At 36.4% G+C, this 23,175-nt stretch overlaps 1 protein-coding gene across 1 annotated transcript in view; it reads left to right on the plus strand.

Annotated features, from left to right (window-relative positions):
• The window catches only part of itga9 (integrin, alpha 9), an 80,753-nt gene that overhangs the window by 21,641 nt on the left and 35,937 nt on the right, over positions 1 to 23,175 (plus strand). The window contains exons 6-15 of the mRNA XM_053501857.1: positions 4,280 to 4,409; positions 4,506 to 4,591; positions 4,718 to 4,780; positions 6,331 to 6,468; positions 6,697 to 6,802; positions 8,133 to 8,227; positions 8,970 to 9,060; positions 10,105 to 10,150; positions 10,248 to 10,402; positions 12,441 to 12,601. Coding sequence (XP_053357832.1) covers positions 4,280 to 4,409; positions 4,506 to 4,591; positions 4,718 to 4,780; positions 6,331 to 6,468; positions 6,697 to 6,802; positions 8,133 to 8,227; positions 8,970 to 9,060; positions 10,105 to 10,150; positions 10,248 to 10,402; positions 12,441 to 12,601 — 1,071 coding nt within the window. The remainder of the gene's footprint in view (positions 1 to 4,279; positions 4,410 to 4,505; positions 4,592 to 4,717; positions 4,781 to 6,330; positions 6,469 to 6,696; positions 6,803 to 8,132; positions 8,228 to 8,969; positions 9,061 to 10,104; positions 10,151 to 10,247; positions 10,403 to 12,440; positions 12,602 to 23,175) is intronic.

A 23,175-nucleotide genomic window follows, 5' to 3' on the forward strand; every position in this document is an offset into this window, starting at 1 on the left:
ATCCCGTAAAACTTAAGGCAATGAGGCCTGGTACACCTTAGGCTGGGTGCCAATGCATCACTGGGCATACTCACACAATCCAGGTAATTAGTCTAATCTGCATTTTTTTTGAAGGAAACCGGAAATCCTGAAAGACATCCAACAAGCACTTGGAGAACCTGCCTTTTTATCCATCCCCAGGAGAATTAAGCACATGTTACACGTTCACCTGGGAGGCCAAACCTAACAATCCTCTTTTGGAATCTATAAAAATCTAATAATTTGGGATTTAAAACCAACAATATGTCCAACTGACTCAACTTTTCCTGTATGACTGAGAATCTTCATGACGATAAATACTACACTTATTGCACATAATACACCTATACTCCTGTACATACTGTATGTACCCCTATACCCCATTACTTCATATATACACTGTTTTTTGAATATATACTACCGTTCAAAAGTTTGGGGTCACTTTCTAAGTTCATGATCGTTCCTGATCTTTATTTCTTTCTACATTGTAAAGGAATGCTGAATGCGTCCCCAAAAATGCATTAATCTCCTTTGAACAGTTGATATTGAGATGTGTCTGCTACTTATGCTCTGTAAAGACTTCATAACGCCTCTAATCTGAGGTGCTGTTAATTGGTCATTTTTCAGGCTGATAACTCTTAATGATCTTCTCGTCTGCGGCAGAGGTAGGTTTTGGGCTCGCTCCCTGGGATGGCCTTCATGAGATACAGTTTCATTATGGTGCTTGATGGATTTTGCAAATGCACTTGACAATACTGTTCTTGCAAGAACTATTACAGAAAGGCTGACCTCTGTGTCTTAAAATAACAACTAACTGTTGTTTTTCTTGTTGTTACGTAATTACCTAATCCCATATGTGTTATTTTATAGTTTTGAAATTCCCAGTATTGTTGTAGAATGTAGAAAATAAATCACAAAAAAAAAAAAAAAAAAAAAAAATTTGCAAGTGACCCTAAACTTTTGAACGGTACTGTATCTAGATGCAAGATGCACTTCTGGTATCTTGCACAATGACAATATAGTTTAACATAATTTAATCTAAACTACTCTATCTACAAATGAGCACTGCATTAAGATAACTACAGTATAAGGATATAGAATTTGTGTCTCAATTTCCAAATGTCTTTAATTCAGATTTATTTGTCAAAACTTAAATAAAATGTTCAAGAATAGGAACATTTAAAGTATATTTGTAAAAGATACACTCACCTAAAGGATTATTAGGAACACCATACTTATACGGTGTTTTACCCCCTTTCGCCTTCAGAACTGCTTTAATTCTACGTGGCATTGATTCAACAAGGTGCTGAAAGCATTCTTTAGAAATGTTGGCCCATATTGATAGGATAGCATCTTGCAGTTGATGGAGATTTGTGGGATGCACATCCTGGGCACGAAGCTCCAGTTCCACCACATCCCAAAGATGCTCTATTGGGTTGAAATCTGGTGACTGTGGGGGCCATTTTAGTAAAGTGAACTTATTGTCATGTTCAAGAAACCAATTTGAAATGATTCGAGCTTTGTGACATGATGCCTTATCCTGCTGGAAGTAGCCATCATGGTGGAGGATGATGGTCATAAAGGGATGGACATGGTCAGAAACAATGCTCAGGTCGCCCGTGGCATTAAACAATGCCCAATTGACACTAAGGGGCCTAAAGTGTGCCAAGAAAACATCCCCCACACCATTACACCACCACCAGCAGCCTGCACAGTGGTAACAAGGCATGATGGATCCATGTTCTCATTCTGTTTACGCCAAATTCTGACTCTACCATTTGAATGTCTCGAAAGATATCAAGACTTATCAAACCAGGCAACAACTGTCTTCAACTGTCCAATTTTGGTGAGCTCATGCAAATTGTAGCCTCTTTTTCCTATTTGTAGTGGAGATAAGTGGTACCCGGTGGGGTCTTCTGCTGTTGTAGCCCATCCGCCTCAAGGTTGTGCGTGTTGTGGCTTCACAAATGCTTTGCTGCATACCTCATTATTTCAGTCAAAGTTGTTATTTTATCAGCTTGAATCAGTCGGCCCATTCTCCTCTGACCTCTAGCATCAACAAGGCATTTTCGCCCACAGGACTGCCGCATATTGGATTTTTTTCCCTTTTCACACCATTCTTTGTAAACCCTAGAAATGGTTGTGCGTGAAAATCCCAGTAACTGAGCAGATTGTAAAATACTCAGACCGGCCCGTCTGGCACCAACAACCATGCCACGCTCAAAATTGCTTAAATCACCTTTGTTTCCCAGTCTGACATTCAGTTTGGAGTTCAGGAGATTGTCTTGACCAGGACCACACCCCTAAATGCATTGAAGCAACTGCCATGTGATTGGTTGATTAGATAATTGCATTAACGAGAAATTGAACAGGTGTTCCTAACAATCCTGTGTATATTGTAAAAATATATTATATAAATATTGGATTTGGTCTAAAATAATTATGTAATGAACAATACAATATCAGTTTGACCATATTCAAAAGCTAAGTATGCATTTACTTGTTAAGCAAACATTTTTGTAGTGTGTGAAATTTTTAACCCAGAACAGTTGCATTCCTTCGGTGTCTGCTGTCTGTGTGTTTCACAGATGTGTTGCTGTTGGACCTTTTCATTAGTAGGCCTTGTACTAACATCTTGCCTATCCTTCAAGCCTTCACTATCTAAACCAGATGTCAAGATGTCACTCAGTCATTTTGAATGCTAATGCTGCATTGGCAAAGAAGACCTCTATGACAACTGCCATTTGTGTCTTTTTCTTCTCATACACCAAGTAACCATTTGTGGTATCACAAACAGCACACAGTGGTAATAAATCCTCAGGACTTTATTATGTTTGTTTTTTAAATTACCGAGAGGTTGATATAATAATGAAGCAATTTTGTGATGTGAGACAACAGTCTTTATTAAAAAATTAGATTATGAATATTTTATAAATATAAAGTAATTTTTTTCCTCTAAGGATTGATTGGCAAACTTGACCTTGTTTGGGTTACCTTAGACCAAGAAATTGGTCTAAAGTAACCCAGCAGCAGTACTACAGTATGGTATAAAAAGATGATTATATAAAGGTAATTAGTTTTTTAGGCCATTACAAATTATGTTGTGTAATTTTTGGCAAATACTAATATTGGTGTATTTACTAGGAAAACCCTTTTTCCTCATAGCAGGCTGAATTTTTCACATGATAAATTAATTATTGTGCTAAATGTATTCCAGCTTTTGGCTGAAGTTGAATAATAGATTTTTTTTTACAAAGAGTCTGATATTGATGCCAATTTTTTGTCACCTGTAGGGAACGCCTTAAAACTGTATGCGTTTTTTTGTGTTAAATTTGGCTTTATGGTTCATATTTCCCATATATTAACTGTTCAAATATCACCAGCTTTTAACGTTTATTATTATTATTGTTGTTCTTGTTAAAATATATAAACAACACACTATTGTGTCTATCACGCTTCTTACATTCATACTGTTGTTTTCAAATTTAATTGTATGAACTTTGACCATGACATGTTTGTTGGTGGTGAATGTCTCAGAAACTGTGGATTTTGCACACAGCAGTCTTTAGTTAATGAAAGAGAATGGTGAGCTTAATATCTTCATGAACTCAGGTAGCCAATTTTTTATTCCATGGTGAACAAAAAGGCTTTTTACACAAGATTTCAAACCTTGAGGCGGCTGGGCTAGAACAGCAAAAGTTTGTATTCCATTGTTGTGAACCAAGAACAGCAGGAAGATATTCACAAAATTGGAAAGCTGATGATTGGAAAAACATTGCCTGGTCTTTTTTCAATCTTCAGCTTAGTTTCACTGAGCCTAAGTCCTCAGTTCATTAGGAAGAAAAGTGAGACAAGTCTCTCTCCCAAAACCAGAACTTTTAACCTTCTGTCTACAGTTAGTGATTTTCATGGATTAGGCATTCCAGTAGCTGAATGTTCAAGGGAACAACTGCACTGGGCTCCAAGCCACCTCTGCCAGAATTGGCATTAATAGGCCTACGGTCTTCTTAAAACTGTTTGCTTCAAATGTTTTTCAGCAGCAAGAGTTTTACCGTTGTACTGTGCTTGAATTCTTGTCAGTTGGTTTTACACCTTCATTCACAAGAAATTACATCATAATTCCTGGTTTCACTGGTTTGATACATTGTGAAAGATATTTGTTAGAATCCAGTCAGTGACAGATGTTACTCAGTGAAAACTGCATTTTGTCAAAAACTAGGTACTTGATGTTGTCATTTGTTTTTTTGTGTTTATGTTCCAGGAGCTGGTAGTTATGGGTGCACCTGGATCATACTACTGGACCGGAACAGTGAAAGTGTTCAACATTTCCTCCAATACACAATATAACCTTAACAAAAATCAGTTGAGTTCTCAAAGATATAGTTATCTGGGTGAGTATTAACTTAATTTATCATAAAAACAAGTAAATTGTGCCAATCTGAATTTGTAAGGACTATAATTAAAGCTCGTCTTTGCTTTGCATTCAGGCTATGCAGTGACAGCTGGCCGCTTCTCCTCACCTACTGCTGTTGATATTGCTGCTGGTGCACCTCAGGATGGTGGTGGAGGAAAAGTAATTTGGATCTGTTTTTTTTTTTTTTACGTGTCCAAATTTGACATTTATACCAAACGTGGTTTGCATTAATGAAAACGTTTCTCTTGTTCAGTTTAACAGTTTCATATCTTCCTTTTGTTGTAGGTTTACGTCTTTAGAATCGATGGTATTTCTCTTGTGAAGGTCTTTCAAGCCTCAGGGAAAATGGTTGGTATAATATTGACTGTACTGTATTGTATACTGTATTGTATATTCAATACTGTAGAAATAAAACATATAATAATAATAAATAAAGATAATAATACAAAAAAAAAACAATATTAACCGGTACTTTATACCTTATTGCTTTTCCAAAATGTTAATTTTATTTGTTATATTTTTTTGAACCCTTCAAAACTATTTTTATACATTATTATATTATTTTTTCATCCAATCATCAATATTTATTAAGTGTAGGTTTATAATCCTGTTATTTCAGTTGTTATTCTTTCAGCTGCTCCCATAGCTGGGTCGCCAAAGCAGACCATCTGATCCACACAAACTTGGCACAGGTTTTACACCGAATCCCCTTCCTGACACAACCCTCCTATTTTATCTGCGCTTGGGACTGGCACTGCATCCAGTGGCTGGGCCTTGAGCGTTGGGTGGGAATAATTAGACACTGTTATTTCAGTGTGGTGTGCAAAAATGAGCAAAAATAAGTACCATAAATCATGGCAGTTCATCATTATACACTGTCCGGGCAACAACAAAAAAAAAAAAAAACTTGCACACTCTAATATTCCATTGAATGCGAATTAACGTCTCTTCTAGATCTTGTATTGATGGTGGGTGTGTTGGACCACTGAGTATAGCCTTCCCTAGCACATGCCAAATGTTCTCAAAAGGGTTAAGGTCTGGACTCTGTGGTGTCCAAGATATGTGTGAAAATGACGTCTTATTCTCCCTGAACTACTTTTTCACAATTTAAGGCCAGCAAATCCTAATTTTGGAATATGGCCATGACATCAGATAAAATTTTTTAAAAAAAACCTGTTGATGGAAAAACCTGGTCATTCAGTATTTTCAGGTAGTCAGTTAACATATTACAATCATATGCAGTATCATTCTCTGATTTTTAACCCTTATGCTATTTAAAAACCTTTTGTTTTAATTCCAAGTTGACATTACTTCATTGCCGCTTGTTCCTGCTATCACTAGTATCAAGTTTGCTGCCACAATGCAATTTATGATAATAATTTTGAAAGATAATAAACACTAAGAGATAACACTGTAACACTCAATATGCATGAGCGCTTTGTGTACAGGAGACAAGAGTTACACATGCTGTGTGGCACAAGATGTTGTTATGTTTCAAAACAGACACAGGTGCAGGCAACAACTGGTGGAGAGAACAGCGTAAATAGTGCTAGAAAGATAAAAGATAAACTCATAAAAGATACTTTTACACAAAAAGATGACAGTTCAATCGCTTTTTACACTTAAGTCCATTTAAAAGTGGAACTTTTGCCAGTGTTACCTGAGAATGATTATGATACTGTACATTACATATATTTTTACTTAAATACTTTTTCTTAATATGTGGGATATCTTACTGATCTGTTTCTGATCTGTTGTGTTACATTATTTTGAATGAGGTATGATACAGTACTTTACTGCAGTAACTTAGGTTGAAGAATACATTGAGAAGTTTTCCTCGATGCTGGCATGGGATTATAATTAGTGCTGTTTTGCTCTGTGCCTTGGCTTGATTGCAGATGGGCTCTTACTTTGGCTCCTCACTATGTGCAGTTGACCTAAATGCTGACGGACTCTCAGACCTGCTGGTCGGGGCGCCAATGTTTAGTGAGGTTCGAGATGAAGGCCAGGTGTCTGTTTACATCAGTAGGGGCAATGTGAGTTCATTTCTTCCTAAGGTGACATAATTGTATACATTATATACACTGTTAAAAGTTCTGATAAACAGTATTAAGCTGCCTTTGAAGCGCTCTCAGATGTTGTAAATTAAACCTTTTTCTGTTCTTCTAATTGTGTTTAAGGTAATGTTACTCAAGATATATGTGATGATTCTTTTCGTTTATGTATGATCTTAAAACTCACTTTGAATTGTGCTTAATGTGCAGGGGGTGATGGAGGAGGCAATATTTTTAAATGGTGACAATGCCTACAATGCACATTTCGGAGAGTGTATCAGTGCCATTGGGGACATCGATGATGACGGGTACCAAGGTCAGATTGTACTTACTGAGTTCAAAGCTGCTCTCTTGTAAAATCTGATATACTTAAAAGAAAAAAAAATATTTGTCACATACACAAAAGTGAATGAAGTGAAATGCTTATACGACTGCTAATGACCTAAAAATTCAAGAGAAAAGTTTCTGTATGGAATAAGAAAATTTTACAAACTAGAAATATAGAAAAATATGAAAAAAAAACTTTAGCTATAAAAAGACTTTTAAATTTACATGATGTACTAATAATAAAATAAAAATAAAATATTAGAATAAAAATAGGAATATAGAAATATAATAAAATATAGACGAGTTGAAGTGAAAAATATAATAAACTATAGACAAGTTTTTACTTTTTTGTGAAGGCAGCTCTAATAGGCAATAAACACAGTTCTTGTATGAGAAGGTTCATTTATTTTATTTTTTATTCCCTAATTTATAGTAAGTGTTTCATCCTCGTCAGGTCACAGTTAATCCACAGTCAAATCTGGAAACACTGCCTATGAGTTACTGTTTACCTAATAGGGCACCAGTCCATCACAAGCAGTATGCACATGCAGCATGCACATACAGATGTACCCTGTTATTTATCTCTAGTGGCAATTTTGTTGTAATTTTGATGTTGTAAGGTAGCAACCTATTAAAACAAGAAACAGAATTTTGTGTATTTGTTGAAGACTGTATTCACCCCAAATGGCACCAAGCTATTTGATATTTTCTCCCTGTAGTTTCCTGGATGCCTGTCTTTCAATTCAACTTGTGCTGAAAACAAGTGACACATTGTGGTTTAGTTATGAGGCCATACATATTTCCTGATTTTTAAGTCTTTTTTTAATTGCTGCGTGCACAAAACACATTTGTTTCTGGAAGCATAAGGTTAGCTGTATTTTTCTGTTTGTTTGGGAAACAAAGCTATATATCACACTATGTTTGCTTGATAAAGAATCTCATAAGGAAGAGTTCCTCATTTCAAGCCAAGCAAACTTTAAGTAAGGGTTTTGCAATTATACACCTACTGATGATGGTGAAGACATAATGCATGCGAATATATGCACATATAATGGTAACCTCCAATTAGTAGCACTTTTTACCTTTCAACCTGGCTGAATAGGTAAAAAAGATTTTTAATATTTTTAATCATTCAATAGGTGGTTTAAAATAGTGTGAAATTAAAGCAAGGAAAGTTTTACAGCTGTGAACTCTCTTGCACACATTCACACCCACCCACCCGCACACATATACACACACACACACACACACATGCACACACACTTCCTCCCTGTGTTTATTTCCTCTTCTTCATATCTGCATGTTTTGATGTTTTGTAGATGTGGCGATAGGAGCTCCCAAAGAGGATGACTTTGCGGGTGCAGTGTACATCTACCATGGTGATACTAATGGATTAGTCAGCAAGTACTCAATGGTAACCTTCACTTCACTACAGTTAATAAAGTGTGCATTTTGTTATGGTTCTCTTGATAATGAAATTAACATTTATTTTATATATGCAATCAAATCAATCATGCAATCTAAGCGTAGAATATGAAGGTTTTCTTTAGTGACTTTCATTAGAAATCTGCAAGTCATTTGCTAGTCTGGTACTTGTTTTATTATTTACATGGACCCCAAATAACTAGAATACTAATAACAGCCCAAACAAAATAAAAACACGTTACACATTTCAAAAAAAGTTATATTTTGATTAAGAGTGCTTTTACACAAGGTACAGGTCCAAGTACACGTGACCACAGTGTCAGGCACGTTTACATAATGGGATAATCTTTGTGGTAAATTATGTTACTGTGTCACATGTTAACATAATTATGTTATAATGTATTTTATTAAAAAAAAATTGTTAACTGTTGCCAAACACGAGGTTAATAAATGATTGTGACTCATAGGAGCTATTCCTACAACGGTAAATAAAAAAATAAAAAAATAAAAAAAAAAGTTTAAAACACTGTATTGTTCATATTGCCTCTATTGTTTTGTGGTTAAAAAATATGGACATGCAGCAGTTGTTGTGATGGTTAAAACAAATATATTTAGCTGAAAACATCAGATGAAAAGATACATTTTAAATGTGAAGATAATTATTTTGTGAAAAACCTTTAAAATGGTTTTGGCTAGACTAGGTTGACTGTACTTTTCTTCTGTGACTACAGAGATTGTCTGGGCGAAGCATCAATCCAACAATCCAAATGTTCGGTCAGTCAATATCTGGCAACGTTGACATGGACGGAAATGAATATCCAGGTTTGACTCCACAAATTTCACTAAACAAACAGCATTTAACAGCATTAATATTTAAAATTAATTTACAACATGTTAAGAATAAATTCCAGGAAATCAAGAAGCAAATAAAAACGGATTTTTATGAATGTACTGTATACACATACGGTATATATTTGCTTTATGATAAAAGTAATTTTAAAAATATTTTCTTTGATATAAAATGCCTGACCGGAAAAAAGTCACTATTTTTTATTTCATTCAACCACCTTTAGCTTTAATTATGCAGTTCAATGTGGTGGACGATTTATGTGTGAAAATGATTCCTTATGCTCACAGAACCAGAGTTAGATTCATTCAGTAGATTCAGGTCATCAGCTAACTTCATTTTATTGCACTTGACATTCCCTAGTCTAGACCTGACCGACCTTAAGCCGCCCCAAATAATATCACTGCCTCCAGAGGCTTGTACAGTAAGAACTATGCATAATGTACAGTATGTAACGTTTCTTGGGTATCCCTTTTTGACCCTGAATTTTGCTGGAATAGGGCAATCTGGCCTCAAGACATCTTTATGCTCACTAGCGAATAAAACATTTTTTAGTTTTTACATTGTTACTTCACTGATCATTTAAGTGTTCTTAATTTATGGTGAGTTTACTCTTAAGTAGTGTGTTTTTTTCAACCCCATTTGTTCCTGTTAAAATGACAGTCATTTCAATAATTTGTTAAACATTCCTAAATAATAATCATGTGAATAAGAAAAAAAAGATACATGCTAAGACATATAACCATGCAATGCACCAGGTTTTCACTGCTACTTCATCATCCAAACAATGTCTTCTATTGTCATGTCATTTTACTTTATTGTGAGGAATAAAAAGATATCTAAGAATAATTATATACTGTACTGTAAATAGTGTTCTTTACAGCAATAAATATAGTCCTCACTTAAGTTTCTGATATGTTTTGTATTATAGCGCAACTTGGAATGTTGACTTTCTAACCTAAAATTAAACTCTGCAAAGGTCTGTAAATTGATTAAATAATGTCCGTGCTCTAATACAGATGTGACCATTGGTGCATTTATGGCTGACACTGTGGTGTTATTAAGGTGAGAAATGTACTCCTGATCTAGCATCTGCTTAAACTTATATAGAGTAAAAAATCTGGCCACTTCCTCATGGCAGTCATTTTTTCTGTGTGATTAGGTCTAAACCTGTGATCACAGTGGATACGACCATCTTTCTGCCGGCCTCCATAAACATCACTGTACCTCAGTGTCATGAAGGTCCACAGCATCTCAACTGTTTTAATGTCACAGTTTGTATGCGCTTCCGTGGAAAAATTGTGCCGGGACACATAGGTGAGTTGATCAGCTGTTTTAAATGGCAGACACATGTCTTGAATACTAAAGAATATTTTGTATCGCATTGCAGTGGTTTTCTCTTTATTTTTTTTTATCTTAGAGCTACAAACTAGCAATCAGGTTAGTGACATAAGAACCATACTTAGCAGTTTAAAATTTCTTACTGCAAATTCTAAAATAAGCATTTACTATTCTTTTTTTCTAGGCGTTTGTGTTCCACTCAGCGGTAATCAAAGTACATGAAATGTGCTTAACTGACAAAATTTAATTACAATGACAAAAATTAATTGATTACATCACATGCATTTGGTTTCATCATTTATGGAGTTAATAAAAACCTCTCATTTCAGAATCTAGACAATAAGATTTATTCTTGTAGTTGGTGCTGCATTCAGAGTTGAGTTTTGTGCATGTAGTGAGGATTGCATACTGTAATTATGATAGTGTACATGAGTATACAAACAGCTATGTGAGCACTATATACAGTACATGGGGTTAGCATTTGTCTCTCAGTTATATGTGATTTTGCCATCACACTTAAGCTTATTTTCTTGTTCAATGGCTGCTCAAGCAAGGATCAACATTAAGTCCATTTGCACTGTCTAACAGTTTGAGGTAACCACAGTGTGTTGCTCTGAAATGTGTGTTTTGGGCTGTGAATGGAATGCTAGCTAAGGTCAGTATTAAAAATAAATATAAAAATAAATTTGATATTGAATTATGCAGCAACTTATTAGATAAATTGCTTAACTTATGAAGAGACTTTCATAGAAAGAATTGTAAGTAAGTTTTAATAAAATGTTGGCATTATTATTCAACTACTTAAAATATAAATAAGCACATTTCCCTTAAGAACACATTACAAATTATTTATCTTGATTTAGTGTCTTGTGGCTTTGTAATGTTTTTAGTACACTGTACACACTTGACTTTAATCGTAGGCGACATGGTGGCGTAGTGGTTAGCACTGTGGCCTCGCACCTCCAGAGTCAAGGGTTTCCTCCCACAGTCCAAAGACATGAAGATAAGGTTAACTGGTGTTCCTAAATTTCCCATAGTGTGTGTGTGTGTGTGTGTGTGTGTGTGTGTGTGTGTGTGTTCCCTGCGATGTATTGTCCAGGGTGTACCCCACCTTGTGCCCTAAGTATCCTGGGATAGGCTCCAGGCCCCCCGCGACCCTGTATACAGGATATAGCGGTATAGGCAATGAATGAGGGCAAGTGATCTGCGGTGCTTCCAAATGGAATGTTTAATGTGTCTAAACAATTACGTCACAAATAATCTAAGAAATCACTTCTGTTTAAATGCTTATCTGACTTAGTTCATAACAGTTATTTTTACACTGTTGGCTATTCAGTATAGAAACTATCTGTGACTGGGCGTCCATGCAGTGGGTGTGATCAGTAATTACTCAGTAGGTGTAACCTTGTGAGGGATGCAGGAAATATAAAATGGGTTGTTATGCATTTTGGCTGTTCCCAGGTGAGGAAAGAATAAGGGCTCTTCTATTTTCACTGCTTGGCATTAGTACTGGAAAGTGCTAGCTCACCTCTCTCTGTATAACTACACTGTGAAACACTCCCTTCCGGTGTCTGAGTGAGGTCATGGCTTCATCACAGCTGGTGATGGCAATGACAGAGACCCTTACACAGGTCCAGCTAAAAGGGTGTTTGTTGGTGTGTGTGTGTGTGTGTGTGTGTGTGTGTGTGAGTCCAAAACAGTTTCAGTGGAGTAACACCCTAAATAATAATGCTTACACACTGATTCTTCTAAACAAGGACCAGCACTGAAAGGCTTATGTGTGAGTTTGTGTGTATCAGCCCTTTTTTAAACAGAAATTCCAAGAAATTGGCTTCAGTGATTGCAGTCCCATGATGCCTTGTTATTCTGTGCCCTACAGTGTGATGCAGACATTTAATGTAGCATTACGGTAGAGATTATGAAGGTTTTAGATATTCTCAAATGCTTGTTATTTGTATTGTAAGATTGTGTAAATGCTAATTCTACAGCTAACTGCTAATGTGTCTTTCCCCAGAGCTGCTGTACAATCTAACAGCAGATGCAGATAAGCGATACAAAGGCCTGTCATCCCGGGTCTATTTCACACATGGAGGAGAGCAGACTGGTGCTGTGAGTCACACCTTCAATCTTAGCATCAACCAGTTGGAGTGCCATCACTACACAGCTTATGTACGGGTAGGTCCATTTTAGAGGCAACTCTACACTCTTTACCATGGTGAGTGTACCTTAAGTAGTGTGCGCCTTGCCCTGTAATAGAAATTGCTTCATAAATGAACAGTGTCACCGTCTGTTCGACACACTTTGCTTAGGTTGAGTAGGCTGTAATTTCATTCAGTCTAAAATTTTTCAAAGAGATCAAGACCTTCTATATTCTAGCTTCAATTAATTGTGCAATGTTGTTTATTACGTTTATTAAGTTTAAGCTTGTTTTGCATGATACCTAGATCACCCACTTTTTTGCATTGTTTGCAACCCAAACAAATTATTCACTAAAAAAAGGACTGTAGTATAACTTTAATCGTGTAAAGTAGTGTTTTTACATACATAACATTCAAATAATGTAAGGGATCTGAATATACATAATACATAAGGATACATAAGCTGTCCTCTAACCAAACATTTTTAATTTGAAAACCACTTCATACATTCTTTTAGAACCTTTTTGCTTTCACATTTTTAGCAAACCATGAAAGGACACCATTATAACCCAATCGCATCACTTCTTCCTATCACATGATCTGTGAAGCAAAACTACCAGCTGGGCAGAATTCAGCTGCCATGAGAGAGTTAAATGCATTTAGTGGGTTTTCGGATTATGGTGAAGCTAAAAAAATTAACACTTTTTCACTGTCATTGCAGTTTTGCCAACAAGTATGTATAGGTCATCTATGCTCTGTTAAACAGGACATTTTGCAATTTGGATATTATACAAGCACCATGCACTTAACAAGCATTGTGGGATACTGTAGTTGGTTTTTCTGCATATGGCCACAAAGCAATGATACATGTAATGGTAATATTTTTTTAAGATAATTAAGCAGGGAGATTATATTACAACATTCAGGAGACACTCAAGCTTTATATACAAGAAACTTGATGTGTATCTTTGGAATTAAAACACTTTTTGCTGCCAGGGACTACGAAAACAATTAAAGAATGAGTTTTGTATCATTTTAATTAAAACTCAACAAACAGTTTATTAATACTAAATTGCAAATACAACAACAGGTTGATTTATCCATAGTAACAAAACTGTGAGACATGGAATCATAGTGTTTTGCAAAATAACACAGAATTCACACTGATTTAATCATTTTAATAATAATCTTCTGCCTTTTGCACATTTTATTACTATTGTGACTCAAAGAAAACATGCACAAGTATTCTTTATGAGTTTGTAATACTTGCCTTATTTGGAGGGAAAAAAAATGTTCCATTGACATATCCACATTTCACAGTTTTCTCAACAAGTGCACCATCTGCTGTCAGGGTGAATTTTACACTGTGTCTGTGGTCTTCTTTAAGGAGAAGTTTTTAGTAAGCAGTCCTGTACAAAGCTTGGAAACCTTTTCTCACAGCACCACAGATCTCTTTGCACTCCTGAAAGGAATTTCTTTACAATTCTGTAACATTTATCAAATGCTGCATAAAAAAAAGCAAAACAAATTCTATCACACCATATTGAGTTTGTATTTTTTTAAAGGTGGACTTATTTTAACTGGTTTAGGGGGTGTGGTCTTAACCGGAAAGATTTTTTATTGTTTTGATTTTCTTTTTCTTTTCTTTTTTTTTTGGCCCCCTATGTACTGTAGATTACTATGGACAGAAACATGGGGAAAGTCTGAATAAAACAGGCCTGCAATTTGGGAAGCATTTCACTGCATATCGTACTGTGTATGACTGTGTATGTGTACAATTTGAATTTGAATTTGAACATACCTCTTGAACTGCATACTGTACAGTACCATGTGGACCTTTTATGCCAGCTTTTTTTTAATCGTTTATCTAATCTGACTGAGTTTGCAAGCTAACCATGTTTCCAAGCAGTTATGGATGTTGGACTGGAAACAATTGTTTATAGCTGACACCAATAATTATCTAGTAATGTTTTCGGAGATTTACTTTAGCTTTTGTTAGCTTTTGAGCTGCATTTTAAACAGATCAGAAAAGATTGCTGGACATGTCACTACTACTGTACTTCACCACTACTATGTTGCAGAAACACAATGCTGCTAAGAGTCAAACTGGGGTCCTTAGAGCAGCTTTTCATTATAATGGCCAAAAGCATAAGATATTCTACAAAGATTTTTTTTTAAGATATCATTTGATTGCAGCTGAAAAACATTAACAATTAAAAAAAAATAGTAAAATTACTGTTTTTGGAGACCCCGCAGAGATACTGTCCTGTGCATGGCATCGTGTCTACATGTCACAGCAATATATTGTAAATTAACCAAACATGTGCATTATTGTTAACTCAATTCCCATATTTGCTGAAAAGTACAACCCTGCTCCCAGGGTCCTTTAAAAAATAAAAACCTCAAGTTTTTTTGTTCCACTGCAAACACATAGTCTCAATGATAATATCCGTTTTTTTTTTATTCATTTATAAAACACAGGATCGCTCCAGTGCAATGAGTTTGTTTAACTACATCCCTAACAAGCATTAGTTTGAAAACAAGGGAACTGTTCTTAAGGGAAAAGTATTATTTGTAATCCTGCTTTTGCATTATATGCAGTCAGCATTTTGGTGTGGATTATATGTCAAGATTGCTTACAGATGATACTCTCCCAGCTGCTTATGTGCTCTGCAGAGACTTTTTACAACTGCTGTGCTGATGTGTTTGCTTCTCTAGGGATATAAATAAATATATATATTTTTACTAGACTATCTAACGTGTGACTGTGACTTGGAAGATAAAAATTAATGTTCCCTAATTTATAGTTGTCATCTAGTCTGTGATAAGGCACTGACATCTCTGTGAGTTATCTTTAATGTAACTGAAAAGATTGTTCTAAAGTTATGTTTCTTTTTTAAATCTGGGAGGACTCACCTATTATGTAAGATTTGTGCACTCTGTATGTATAGAAAGACCTCAACATCTGTCTTAAGGCAGCTGCTGCACTACACCAATAATGTTTTTTTTTTCATAATTTTGTTTGCTGGCAGCATAGCAGTGTTTAAAGCTTGTCCAAAACAAGTGTCTGTGGTTGTTACTTGTCTTAGCACTGCTTACACTGATCAAGCTGGACGTGCTTATTGTTGGATTTAGATTATAGTGTTTATTGTGCTGGTTCTGTGTCTATAATAATATGCATAGCTTTAATTCACTTAATTCGACTTTAGTGTAGACAGCGAGTTACCTCACACACACTGGGTCATACACAGGAAGTTACAGACACAGCACGGGGATCTAAAACGTTAAAAAAGTTGGAAGAGAATATGCAAGTACTTTCAAACCTAAGTACTTTCAGTGAAAAAGTCGTTTAACAACTTTGATAATGTAACTGACAGGAAGACACACATTCTCTGCTGTAACTTCCTGTGTAAGGTAGGTTTATGCAGTTCAGAAGAATCTAAATTCTTGTCATGAATCTCTCTTCACCAAACATCTCTGGGGCCAGGTCTGCTCGACCAATCCCCTCTTACAGTCTTCCTGCATGAAGCCCTGCCCCCTCCTTTTCTAGATGAATAATGCTAATGGAAACCAGCTGGTGATTTGCAGGCTTCTCAGTAAGAGCATTGTACAGACATACACACACTCCCTCCTCTGTTTTTTTTTCTAAAACCCACTACTATGGGTAATCCGCCACTAGCCTCATGGAGTTTGTATTGTGTCATGTGGACCACTTTGTTGACTTCCTGGTGATGAAAGAGTGGTTTTGAGGCTCAGTACACACGCACTGGCCTCTGATCATGTGAGTGCTGCTCTATACACTGTGGTATTAGCAGAGGGGAAAGAGTGTGCGCATAACATCTTTGTTTTTTTTTTACTTTTAGTGTTATAGGATGTGCAATCTAGGGATTGTGGTCTATGGAAAAACTACTGTACTATACATTTGGTACTCACAGATGTTTTCAGTATGTGTGTATGTACTGTATATAATGTATATATACAACTAATGTTAAGTAGTCCTATTAATCCATAATAATATATGCTAATACTATATATATATATATATATATATATATATATATATATATATATATATATATATATATACAGTGCATCCAGAAAGTATTCACAGCCTTTTGCAAAATTGAGCTCAGGCACTTCCTGTTTCCCCTGATCATCCTTCAGATGTTTCTGCAGCTTAATTGGAGTCCACTTGTGGTAAATTCAGTTGATTGGACGTGAAAAGTCTATATAAAGTCTCACAGTTGACAGTTCATCTCAGAGCACAAACCAAGAATGAAGTCAAAGGAATTGTCTGTAGACCTCCGAGACATGATTGTCTCAAGGTAAAAATTTGGGGAAGGTTACAAAAAAAATCTGCTGCTATGAAGGTCCCAATGAGCACAGTGGCCTCCATCATCCGTAAGTGGATGAAATTCGAAACCACCAGGACTCTTCCTAGAGCTGGCCGGCTATCTAAACTGAGCGATCGGGAGAGAAGGGCCTTAGTCAGGGTGACCAAGAACCCGATGGTCACTCCAGAGGTCCTCTGTGGAGAAGGGAGAACCTTCCTGAAGGACAACCATATCTGCAGCAATCCACCAATCAGGCCTATATGGTAGAGTGGCCAAACGGAAGCCACTCCTTAATAAAACGCACCCGTCTGGAGTTTGCCAAAATGCACCTGAAGGACTCTCAGACCACGAGAAACAAAATTCTCTGGTCTGATGAGAGAAAGATTGAACTCTTTGGTGTGAATGCCAGGCGTCACATTTAGAGGAAACCAGGCACCGTTTATTACCAGGCCAATACCATCCCTAAGAATGGTGGTGGTTGGATGCAGGGAAAGATGACTGCAGCAATGTACAGAGACATCCTGGATAAAAACCTGCTCCAGAGCGCTCTTGACCTCAGACTGGGGCAACGTTTCATCTTTCAGCAGGACAACGACTCTAAGCACACAGCCAAGATATCAAAGGAGTGGTTTCAGGACAACTCTGTGAATATCCTTGAGTGGCCCAGTTAGAGCCTAGACTTTATTCCGATTGAACATCTCTGGAGAGATTTTAAAATGGCTGTGCACCGATGCTTCCCATCCTACCTGAGTTTGAGAGGTGCTGCAAAGAGGTAGAACCCTGCCTTGGATAGATGTGCCTAAATTTGGTATCATATTCAAAAAGACTTGAGGCTGTAATTGCTGCCAAAGGTGCATCGACAAAGTATTAAGCATTAAGTATACAGGTCCTTCTCAAAAAATTAGCATATTGTGATAAAGTTCATTATTTTCTGTAATGTACTGATAAACATTAGACTTTCATATATTTCAGATTCATTACACACAACTGAAGTAGTTTAAGCCTTTTAATTGTTTTAATATTGATGATTTTGGCATACAGCTCATGAAAACCCAAAATTCCTATCTCAAAAAATTAGCATATTTCATCCGACCAATAAAAGAAATGTGTTACAAAAAAAGTCAACCTTCAAATAATTATGTTCAGTTATGCACTCAATACTTGGCCGGGAATCCTTTTGCAGAAATGACTGCTTCAATGCGGCGGTGCATGGAGGCAATCAGCCTGTGGCACTGCTGAGGTGTTATGGAGGCCCAGGATGCTTCAATAGCGGCCTTAAGCTCATCCAGAGTGTTGGGTCTTGCGTCTCTCAACTTTCTCTTCACAATATCCCACAAATTCTCTATGGGGTTCAGGTCAGGAGAGTTGGCAGGCCAATTGGGCACAGTAATACCATGGTCAGTAAACCATTAACTAGTGGTTTTGGCACTGTGAGCAGGTCCCAGGTTGTGCTGAAAAATGAAATCTTCATCTCCATAAAGCTTTTCATCAGATGGAAGCATGAAGTGCTCCAAAATCTCCTAAAAGCTATCTGCATTGACCATGCCCTTGATAAAACACAGTGGACCAACACCAGCAGCTGACATGGCACCCCAGACCATCACTGACTGTGGGTTCTTGACACTGGACTTCAGGCATTTTGGCATTTCCCTCTCCCCAGTCTTCCTCCAGACTCTGGCACCTTGATTTCCGAATGACATGCAAAATTTCCTTTCATCCGAAAAAAAAGTACTTTGGACCACTGAGCAACAGTCCAGTGCTGCTTTTCTGTAGCTCAGGTCAGGCACCTCTGCCGCTGTTTCTGGTTCAAAAGTGGCTTGACCTGGGGAATGCGGCACCTGTAGCCCATTTCCTGCACACACCTGTACACAGTGGCTCTGGATGTTTCTACTCCAGACTCAGTCCACTGCTTCCGCAGGTCCCCCAAGGTCTGGAATCGGTCCTTCTCCACAATCTTCCTCAGGGTCCGGTCACCTCTTCTCGTTGTGCAGCGTTTTCTGCCACACTTTTTCCTTCCCACAGACTTCCCACTGAGGTGCCTTGATACAGCACTCTGGGAACAGCCTACTTGTTTAGAAATTTCTTTCTTTGTCTTACCCTCTTGCTTAAGGGTGTCAATGATGGCCTTCTGGACAGCAGTCAGGTCGGCAGTCTTACCTATGATTGCGGTTTTGAGTAATGAACCAGGCTGGGAGTTTTTAAAAGCCGCAGGAATCTTTTGCAGGTGTTTAGAGTTAATTAGTTGATTCAGATGATTAGGTTAATAGCTCGTTTAGAGAACCTTTTCATGATATGCTAATTTTTTGAGATTTTCTTTAGGTTTTCATAAGCTGTATACCAAAATCATCAATATTAAAATAATTAAAAGGCTTGAACTACTTCAGTTGTGTGTAATGAATCTAAAATATATAAAAGTCTAATGTTTATCAGTACATTACAGAAAATAATGAACTTTATCACAGTATGCTAATTTTTTGAGAAGGACCCGTATAAGTATGCATTATTATAGATTAGTATGATAAACCACTGCCACTAGGGGTTTGTATATTAGGTGAACTGTAGTGTTTCTTGTATAGTAAATACAGACACAGAAACTATCTCCAAATAATAAGCAAATATATTTCAGACTACTTAACATAAGTTGTTTTACATTGGTTCAGATAACCATGCCTTTGATATACAGTTTTACAACATTAATAGATAATTTATGGGAAATGTTTTACCATAACTCCAGCAGTTCATTTAGCAGAACCTTAAAACTTCAACACAATCACAAATTAAAAGCCTAGATGTAATTTTCATTCTTGAAAATTATTGAGGCGTTATGTAACTGCTTGATGCTCGTCATCAGAACATGTTTCTGTTGGCAGGGGCTATGAAATAGCATATCAGCTATCCAGATGTTTCTTGTTTGGTTATTTTTAGCTTAATACAGTATTTTGAGCACTTGCACTTGAAAGAAAAATCTGATAATATTAAATGTTAAACTTTGCTACATGTGCACTGCATGGCCAGAAAAGTGTTTTGGATATACATAGGCAAATACATTTGAGCTTTTACATTTACATGCAATTTATCTTTACAGGTAATTGAATAATTGATGCAGAAACTATGTTTCTATTGGCAACAGTTCTTTTAACACTAGCTGATGCACAAAGTACTATAGCTTCTCATTCTCTTAACAGCGATGTCAGAAAAATATTTCATGGCCATGCAAGATATGCTACAGTTATAGGATTCAGTTTGTAAGGGAGCATAAAGATTAGACATTGGAGCAATAGAAAAATGTTATGTGTTTTGCGTTCAGACTAACCCTATTCCAGCACGATGGGTAAGAACTGATGTACACGTTATGCACACTGTTCATGCTTTTAAGCATAATGATCTGGAAGTGCTTAAGTTGGTCAGGTCTAGGTTTAGGAACATTATGTGGCAACGAAACGTTAAAAAGTCAGCTGACTACCTGAATGTACTGAATTAACCGGTTATAACAGTTTTCCTTCCTGTGGGTGCAATTTAAGTAAAAAAACAATAAGGTCAATATTCATCAGACTCAAATTGTAAAAGAGTGGTTCTGGCAGCATGAGGAATGATGTTAACACATAAATTAGCCTCTGGAGAGTCCTCACTTTTACCCCATTGAAAGTTCTCGGGATGTGTATGAGAAGACTTCACAGAGTTATTTTACTCCTGTCGTTAATACAAGATCTCAGCCAAAAGTTGATTCAGCTCTGGATGGAAATAAATGTTTTGATGTTACATATGGTTGTTGAAACAAAGCCATTAAGAATGTTGTCTGTAATGAAAGTTTTAGGCCAGGCAGTCTAGCTACAAATTCCCAGCCACTGGATGCAGTGCGGGTCCGAAGCCTTGATAAAATGGGAGGGTTATGTCAGGAAGACGTCGTAAAACCTGTACCAAGTTTTGTGAGGATTGGATGGTCTGCTGTTACAACCCCTTGATTGATTTCACTGTTACAGTACATTGTAATTGTAAAATAGTAAATAATCTGTTTGAGTCCTAATTTAATGGTAATTGGAAAAAAAGGAAAAATAATTAGTCATTTGTAAACATTTACTTTAATATGTAATGAAATTATTAATACCCAATTGTGATGTTTGCATTGCTGTTCACAACTCGAATGTCCTTGGTTTTATCCTATTTTCTGCTCCTAAAGTTTTAGAAGTTGTCTGTTCTTCAAGGTCAGTTACTGTCTTACTTTATGTTCCCATGATAACTGTATTGTTTTCTTTGAGTTCTTCAGTTTCCTTTCTCCTAATGCCTAAAACCAAGCAGACAGGTGGATTGGTTTAGACAAATTGTTCTAGGAGAGAACCTCCCTGTATCTGTGTGCATGTGTGTGTGTGTTCACTTGCATGCATGTGTGTATGCCCTGCAACCCCTTTCCTTCCTTTTCGGTCAGTTTTCAAGGATAGGCTCCAGATAAAGTGAATGAATGATAAAAGCTACAGTGCTCCCAAATTGCTAAATGTACCAATAACTCTTCACCTTGCAATAAACACTAACCTGAACAAAATGATAATGTCAGTAACTGAAATTCAAATTAATTAGCTTTTCACAGATCTTCTTATTGCATACTCTTTTTGTATATTTGTTCAATACTGTATTTTTACTACAAAGCTTATGAATACTGTACATACAGTCCCTTCCTAAAGTATTGGAAGAGCAAAGTGTATTTGTTTTGTTATACAGTGATGGCATTTGGTGTTGCGATCAAAAGATATTACTGATATTTAAGGCTAAATGTATAATGCAACAAGACAATGACCCAAAACACAACAAAAGAACGCAGAAAAAAGTGGAGGGCTGGTCAGGTCAAAACTTTTGATAACCTAAAATGGGTGCAATAACATAATATAATTGCAGAATCAGTCATGTTGTAGACATAATTACATGTTTTACAGATGAATTCAAATATTTTTTTTTTGCATTTGGGTTTGATTAAAGTCTATTACAGACTGTCATAGAATGCATACGGGCACACACACACTTATACTAGTGTTGAGATGCTATGCAGGGTTCTGGCTCTTTACGGGAGAAAGTGCTAGACAGCCCGCCACCAGTCAGCTTTGTGCTTGTCCGTGTTTTAGTTCCACATGACACTGCCATTCCCTCAATGTCATTCCACTGGTTTCATTTACCCCAGGCCAAGAAAGCTGATACAATGAATCTACATAGCACGAAGGTAATCATATCCAGCTGTCTCCCATTAAACATGCTTGCCACTCCAGCACCTATTTATAAAACGCTGCAATGGAAAAAAAAAACCCTGAAACGTGCACAGCCCTACCCATAGTAAATGCCATGGAAAAACTCTAGTCTAAAATGAGCATATGCAATTCCAAACAAATGTTCTGTCATCATGAATCATCCATTAATGTCCCTACTGATGTTGGAAGTGATGTACATAAATATTCAGCTTCAAAACATATATTAACATGTTTGATAAAGGAACTCATACATGTTTAATTTATCCTGATTTGTTTACTAGTTGTATTGAAAGGTTAGAGGATTTGATCTGGCCAGCAAACACAGATGAGCGGACTGATCTGTGAGTAAGTAGCTTTAATGTCTGTGGTGTTACCCTATATTGTTATTATACAGTCATTCAGTTTAGTGATTAAACCTGGTCTTTACCCTGCTTGTTGCTTAATTGTACTGCATCTACTTTCCTAGAAGGTCAACTTTGTGTTGCGCTTGTAGATGTATTCAGTTTCACTTCTGAGTAGAGGGTGTAAATATACACACACATGCAAGAAAATCTCTAGAAGAGACCAAATCTTTTTCATGTTAAACCTATATGTAGCTCTAGACTTAATGTTAACTGCCTCTGTACCTTGATATTTGAGCATCACTTTTGTAAATTACTGTAATGTGCACATACTGTACACTAAATATTAATTCACATATATTATTTCATTCTTATTCACAGATATTCACAGCTATTATTTTTTACTATTTTATTATCAATTTAGCCTGGACTTTAAAAAGAATAATGACTGAAGAGTCTCATTTGGTTTTGGTTATAAATAATCACATCAAATGTATACAGACCTGTGGACAGTGAAAGCCAGCAATGTTGCAATGCATAAAGCTCATTATATTTCCTACACAGGATGCAGTGGGTCGTACTGTATGTAAAGGATATATTCAAATATAGTGATTACAGGCAAATGTACAGTAAATGCTTTAAAATAGTGGGTACATTTGTGAAGAATTGGATATTTCTGTACTTTTAAATATGTTATACTATATA

This window comes from Clarias gariepinus, chromosome 8 (genome assembly GCF_024256425.1).
Source record: "Clarias gariepinus isolate MV-2021 ecotype Netherlands chromosome 8, CGAR_prim_01v2, whole genome shotgun sequence".
Lineage (NCBI taxonomy): Eukaryota > Metazoa > Chordata > Actinopteri > Siluriformes > Clariidae > Clarias > Clarias gariepinus.